The following is a 7083-nucleotide window of genomic DNA, read 5'->3' as shown; positions in this document are numbered from 1 at the left end:
GATTTAACGTATGAAGAGACGCTGATGAGGTAATCGTAGCCTTTGACCTGGGTCAGATATGATCAGGTAGTGTCCAAATTTCATAGAGTGTTTCAACCCTTAACCTCTACACTGTCCAGCTGGTGGATCAGAAGTCAGGGCCAAGTCACTGCCCATATAACCATATAACAATCACAGCACGGAAACAGGCCATCTTGGCCCTCCTAGTCCGTGCCGAACCCTTAATCTCACCTAGTCCCACCTACCCGCACTCAGCCCATAACCCTCCACTCCTTTCCTGTCCATTCCTCCCATCTGTTCCTGACCTCGAGCTCAACCCCTCTCTCCAGCTCCGTACCCAGTATGGGGCTTTTTCTGCTCCCTCCCCCATCCTGCTTCCTTGTTGTTCTTTTCATCAAGGCCCAGCACAGACAGTAGCCTCCATGCTGGCCGTAACGGGAACCCACTACAGTCGATCTCCATGAGGAACAGCCACGTCCGCCATCCTTTGTCCCTGCACTCCGGGACTAACAGTGTCAAAGCCAGGATTACTGGGGAAGTGGCCCGCCTCCCAGCAGGTTTTTCCGAGAGTGGGTGGAACCTTCAACACCCATTGCCCCAATGGTACCTGTAGTAATGGAGGGACTGCAGGACACACCAGAGCCGGGGGTGTGGGGCTTGTGTGACACGGTATTCTGACCCTTTGACGTGGCCCAATTGAGTGCTGGAGTGGTGAATGAGATGATTCTCGGAAACTTTCCCAGTGCATCCAGCAGACAGGATAACTCACGGTTTATATGAAACGGAGGAAGGGAAGCTAACCCTTCTCTGTCTAACTTTAGCTTTCCCTTCAGCCCTGCCGGAGGAACAGGCACCCTCCCAGGGGACATGGGGTGATGTTCAGAAGGCACCATTAGAAGCTGCTGGACTAATAGAGGTGACAGTGAGGTTTTGCATAACTGCAGCCGGTGGAAAGGTAAGGAAACTTCTGTATTTGTGACAAGGTTGTGGCCAGTTTTCTAGAGTGTCTTGGGTCCTACTTTGGATACGCAGAATTTGACGCCGTGACAGAGTAGGAACTGGCCGAGAAACTTGGTATCGCGCAGTACCGAGGAAAGCAGAAGGGTGTGTGAAATGATTGATCCATTAAAATCCCACACATGGTGAAGCATGGGCTCTCAGAAGGATGATGCGAATGAGGGAAAGGGAGTGAGGGAGAAAGGTACTGAGGAGGATAAGGGGAAACAGGGTTCGAAAACGACCCGATAACAGAACAAAGTTTGCAGTGGCAGAATGAAGGGAGAAGGGGGTGGGGGTGCCCGATCAGGATGAGCTCAACAACGCCACCTAATGGCTGGGTAGTCAACGACGTGGTTGGAATATCTACGTTCGCCCTGTTATGAATACTGGATCCACAAAGAAGTGATGCAATTCTGGACATGAAGTTTATTTTGACATTGATTGCCCACAACCCAGGTGGGTTGGGACTTGTCAGCATGTAACGATGGTCTATTGCCCCAAGAAGGTCAACTGTGTTACCTATAATATAATGCCCATGGTGCTGATGAAAAGCCACGACTTGAATCCAGAGTTACCCAGGGGGTCTCCAAGTTACATGTGCGTTCACCACATGGTTGGATGGTGCAGCTGGACCCCTTGCTGAAACTAAAGTAGGAATCCGCCCCATAAAATTTCTTGTAGATGATAATAAGGTAGATGGCGTTGTGGAAAGCTTGCTTCAAAGCTTGCGGAGAGATTTCGGTCAGTTAGAAGAGTGGGCTGAACGATGGCAGATGGAGTTTAATGCTGATAAGTGTGAGATCCTATATTTGGGTAGGAATAATCCAAATAGGACATAAATGATAAATGGCAGGACATTGAGGAATGCAGTAGAACCAAGGAATAATGGTGCATAGTTCGCTGAAGGTGGAATCTCATGTGGATCGGGTGGTGAAGAAAGCTGTTGGTATGCTGGCCTTTATAAATCAGAGCATTGAGTAATGTTAAAATTGTGCAATGCATTAGTAAGGCCGAATTTGGAGCATTGTGTACAGTTCTGGTCTCCGAATTATAGGAAAGATATCAACAAAATAGACAGAGAACAGAGAATATTTACTAGAATGTTACCTGGGTTTCAGCACCTAATTTACACGGAAAGGTTGAACAAGTTACGTCTTTATTCTTTTGACCATAGAGGTTTGAGTGGGGACTTGATAGAGGTATTTAAAATTATGAGGGGGATAGATAGAGTTGACGAGGATAGGCTTTTTCCACTTAGAGTAGGGGAGATTAAAACAAGAGGACATGATTTGAGAGTTAAGAGACAAAAGTTTAAGGGTAACACTAGGGGGTATTTCTTTACTCAGAGAGTGGTAGCTGTGTGGAATGAGCTTCCAGTAGAAGTAGAAATAGTAGTGTATATATATATATATACATATATATATATATATACATATGGTTCATAATGCAGGAGAGTCTCGAACCACCCTAAACATGGCTACATTCAATGCAACACATTGGGAAACAGAAGATGCAGTTACTATTGATGAATTTACGTGACACTCACGTGTGGGAGTACCGTTAAGATACATTCGAAACCTTGAGATTTTTTAATGTATTTAATCTTTTAATGTGTTCAATAGACCCTACATTATCCCAGAGTGCTTTGCTGTATGCTAAGTGAGGACGTGGCGGGAGGCGTGTGACTTTGGCTTCGAAAGACAAAAAATAAGATGATCGAAGTAAAAATGTTATTATGACCTGAAATCACTTTTGTGTTGAAAATGCATTTTTGTGTCAGGGCCCCACGCAGCTGTATCCACCCCCCCCCCCCCGTTTCTTTGTAACATGTGTGAAAATGCACTGTTTATTTTAAGTTTTGCAATTATTTTGTGGCACGAAACAGCTGTGGGAGTGGGGACAATGTTTCTGTTGCGTTTTTATTTGTTTTTGAGCATTTCGTGCGGAAGAGGAGTTGTTGATTTTTTTTCTTGGTTTCGAGGCTATATGGTGAAGAAGAATCACAGGATTGTGTACTGCATACATTTTCTGATAATAAAAATAATGAAATGAAGGAATGAAAGAATGATACAAACATGGATTTTTATACTGTCTTGTGTGTGTGTGTGTGAGAGAGAGAGAGAGAGAGAGAGAGAGAGAGAGAGAGAGAGAGAGAGAGAGAGAGAGAGAGAGAGAGAGAGATATTCGTTGTGTTTCCTTATTTGTTTTCCATGTAATTGATATTAAAGACACCCGAATTCCACACTGGCAATGTGAAATGCTGGTTGAGCAGATGGAAATCCGTGCATCTGTATTCGGAGATAGATGCCTACATTTCAGGAGAATATTACTCGTTGGTGTACCGTTACGTTTGGGAATTTGAAATTAATTATTTTGTTAAGACTGGAATAATTTGAGAGCAATCCTAAAAATTGCTTAACTAACAAGATATTTTTCTTTTATAGAACAGAAAAGATGTTCAAGACTTTTGACATCTTGGTTAGAGTCCCCCAAACACAAACTAATCCAAGAGTTCATACTCTCGAGGAGAATGATAACAGTAGGTGATTCAATACAATTTGACAAGCTACAATGACATAATTTACTTCAGTATTATGTTTCTCAAATGGCTCCATTGAAGTACATATTTAGAGTGGGAGAATATTGAATTGATAAGAAACCACTGAAGGTTCAGTCACCTTTGTTGGGACAAACTAATTCACATAAACAGTCCACACATTGCACTAGTTAATTATTCAATCGCAATCTGTCACCACGGGGATTGCATCTGCCTGACGTAATTGGTTTGTAAATAATTTTAAAACAGCTATTTTTAAATCTGTTATAATGTGTCCCTGTGGAGTCGCTAAATGGTATTAAAAACCGCAGGCATGGGCTGCCTTTACATTTCATTCCAAGAGATCGCCTGTAGGACAGTGCGGACAGGTCACTGGACAGAGAAAATGCCTGCATTGTTGGATAGGTACTGTAGTGTGGAGAAAATATTGTACGTGTTCATCGCCGTCATTGGAGTTCCTGGTGAGTGAGCAGAGCAATTCATGTTTGGTATTTCTGTGTGTTAACCATGTGAATCTGACAAGCTTCTAACTTGATGATCATTGTAGAAATATCCGTTAGAGATTTTGATCCTGTCAGTTCAACACTCTGACTTTTCATATTTAAGGACAAGCGGAACTAAACTCCTGTCTCTCATCAAACTCACGGGATCGACTCGAACGTTGTTCTTACCTTCAATGACACCTTGTCCGGAGTTGTCCCAGTGTGGGGTCAGGCAGCTCTCCCGCAAGCTGTGACTGGGATGGGTTTACATTGTAAAGTTCACTGTTTCTGAGTTATTGATCAGAGAGAACCCCTGGTCCTGTGTTTCATATCTCCCTGTGGAGTCTGTCACAGTCGGATCCCACTGCCTGTCGGTCAATAATTGGGTCTGATCATCTGAACCAGTGCCAACGGATCTGCTGACGAGAGTTATCGAATTGAACTGCGCTGTGGAATTAATCCATTAACGGAGCCGCTCAGCCTCAGGTTGCTCAGTTGTTCCTGCTTTCCTTCTGAGACGCGTCGTAAATTTTCACCAGGACACCTCTTCGTCCTGGAGAAAAGTCTCGGCCCAATACCAAAGTTTGTTCAATTCCATGTACAGAATGCTGCCTGACCTGCTGAGTCCCTCCAGTGTTTTGTGTGTGTTCCTCTCCTCTGCATGCCTTATCGGCCCCATCATTTACGAGTTTCCAGGGGCCAGGTCAGTCACGATTAAATCAGTGATACCGGCCAGGTCAGGGACAGGAATCGGGATCAGCACCGACCTATGTTGTTCATGAAGATCGCTTTTATCGCCGACGATTGTCCACACATTGTCTCATCTCCACACTGAAGAAGGCAGGTCAGAGACAGTGTGACCAGTGTCCCAGGTTAGGTTAGCAGCCGTGCACTGACTCCACAACGCCTGGTCTTCAGCTGAAACCCGATCCCTTGAGGAATGCGTTCAGTAATGCCCTCTGTCTGTTATCTCTCTCTCCCTCACTCTCTCTGCTCCCTCGCCCTCCCACCTCCCCTCTCCCTGTCTCCCTCCCCCTCACCCTCCTCTTCTCCCCCTTTCCCACACGCAGTGAATTTATTGGCGATTGTGATCCTGTCTCGGGGAAAGTGCGGCCTCTCTACCTGCACCACTCGCTACCTGGTGGCCATGGCAGCGGCGGATCTACTGACCATTTTCACCGCGGTCATTCTGGGGCGAATCAAATCCTATTACTTCAGGTGGAGTTTTCTGAGCATCACTCCTGTGTGCAGTGTTATCGATGTACTGAGCTTCACAGCCACACACTGTTCTGTCTGGTTCACCGTCGCTTTCACCTTTGACCGGTTTGTCGCCATTTGCTGTCAGAAGCTGAAAACAAAATATTGCACCGGGAAAACTGCGGCTGTGGTTCTAACAACAATCGGCGCACTGTTCTATCTGGAAAATGTTCCCCGATACTTCACACGGCAACCCGGGGTGATCATCGACAATGTACCGTGGTTCTGTGATCTCAGGGACAATGTTTTCACTGACCCCGGGTGGATAGGATATGACTGGGTCGATACGATTTTAGTTCCATTCCTCCCTTTCGCTGGGATCCTGCTGCTCAACGCTCTGACAGTCAGACACATTTTAGTGGCCAGTCGGGTCCGTAAGGGGCTGAAGGGTCAGAGCAAGGGGGAGAACTGCAGTGACCCGGAGATGGAGAACAGGAGGAGGTCTGTGATTTTACTCTTCACCATCTCCGGCAGCTTCATCCTCCTGTGGATGACAACTGTTGTAAATTTCATATATTATCAGGTCTCAGGGGAAGGATTCAGTTTCAATGATTCTGAATGGATCTTTATCTACGTCGGGGTTTTGCTGAGTGATTTCAGCTGCTGCACCAACACGTTTATTTACGCGGTGACTCAGTCAAAATTCAGGGAACAGATAATTAGGACGGTGAAATATTCTGTCCCCTCGGTGCTTCATTTTATTAATAAAGCTGCGTCCTGAGCCCAAGCCGGACGCGACCACAATTTCTCCAGTCCGGAGGCAAACTTCTCACATTCACCGCCTGATCTCGCAGTTGTTATTCCGGGGCCGACTGTCCGACTGACCAGCAGGTCTGGGACATTAGGATAGTGTGTTTCTGGGGAGGGGCAAAGCACTGTCCTGGTCTCGCCAGATGTCAGTCAACGAACTACTCTGAAATGCCAGCCATCCATTGGTCTGGGAATATGTCCATTTATCCCTATTCCCGCCCTCCAACCTCACAGACCGACTTTCCCACAAGACAGCTGGTGTTCTAGTCTGATGCTGGTAGGATAATCAAATGTCAAGCACACCAGTTTCCGCCTTCCGCTTGAATGATTGGCTAACGTGCATATAAATAGGGCGGGTTTTGGATACATGGTGGTTGGTACTCCAAATTAATGCACGTTCCCGCCACTAACTGGACTGGAATATGGTGTAGAGGATAGGGAAATAAAACCCTTGCTGCTTCTTTGTTCTAATGAAAACTGAATTACACTCCAAAAATCCTACAGATTGTACCACGTGAAGCCCAATAGAGAGAATCAAATTAAACTCATTCCCACGACTGAAATGAAAGATATCCGCCCCCAACGATTGTAATGAAATCTGTATTTCATTTCTGTCTACCTGATCACCTTCACCCTGAAATAGTGTGTTTTCAAGTGCTTCATAATGACAAGAACTACATGACCCAGTATGGAGTTTTCCAACACGACATAAGGAATAATTCGTTATCGTCGGGCTAATTCAGGTCGTATCAATATAATTCCTTCCCTTCTTGTTTTTACCCGGTTCTCCCATGAACGGAACACAGGTGTTCTCTAAAGGTGCCTCCCCTTGTGCCCAGTATCCCACTAGATTTACCATAAGCCCCTAATTCTTAACCCTGCAAACTTCTGATTTGCAAAGTGGAAGGTCTTTATCTACAGTTGAATCTTCAACAGCTTTTGCAGCGAAATAGTCAACCCGTTCATTCACACCCAATTCTGAATGGACGCCCAATCCAAGTGAACCACAACATTCGACAAATGAACCACAATTGCTCA

The 7083-nt window shown here is 45.5% G+C and overlaps 1 protein-coding gene across 2 annotated transcripts; it reads left to right on the top strand.

The window, feature by feature from the left end:
- Positions 1–372: 372 nt before the first annotated feature.
- LOC132385727 (probable G-protein coupled receptor 139) lies at positions 373–6472 on the top strand. 2 transcript variants are annotated; one of them, XM_059957935.1, is made up of 3 exons: positions 373–955; positions 3444–3538; positions 5109–6472. In XM_059957935.1, exons 2-3 carry the CDS (start codon positions 3454–3456, stop codon positions 6014–6016), a joined length of 993 nt encoding a protein of 330 aa, XP_059813918.1. In that variant the 5' UTR covers positions 373–955; positions 3444–3453; the 3' UTR covers positions 6017–6472. The 2 variants fall into 2 exon arrangements, with proteins under 2 accessions (XP_059813918.1, XP_059813917.1); XM_059957934.1 differs by having other exon boundaries at positions 3444–6472.
- The last annotated feature ends 611 nt before the right edge of the window (positions 6473–7083 follow it).

Source organism: Hypanus sabinus (assembly GCF_030144855.1).
Source record: "Hypanus sabinus isolate sHypSab1 chromosome X2 unlocalized genomic scaffold, sHypSab1.hap1 SUPER_X2_unloc_12, whole genome shotgun sequence".
NCBI lineage: Eukaryota > Metazoa > Chordata > Chondrichthyes > Myliobatiformes > Dasyatidae > Hypanus > Hypanus sabinus.
Note: the sequence above shows the minus strand (reverse complement) of the source record. Positions and strands in the feature narration are given on the sequence as shown.

What these genes read in the sequence shown, in the direction of transcription:
- LOC132385727 (XM_059957934.1), top strand. Translation starts at nt 4,979, where the DNA reads ATGCGTTCAGTAATGCCCTCTGTCTGTTATCTCTCTCTCCCTCACTCT.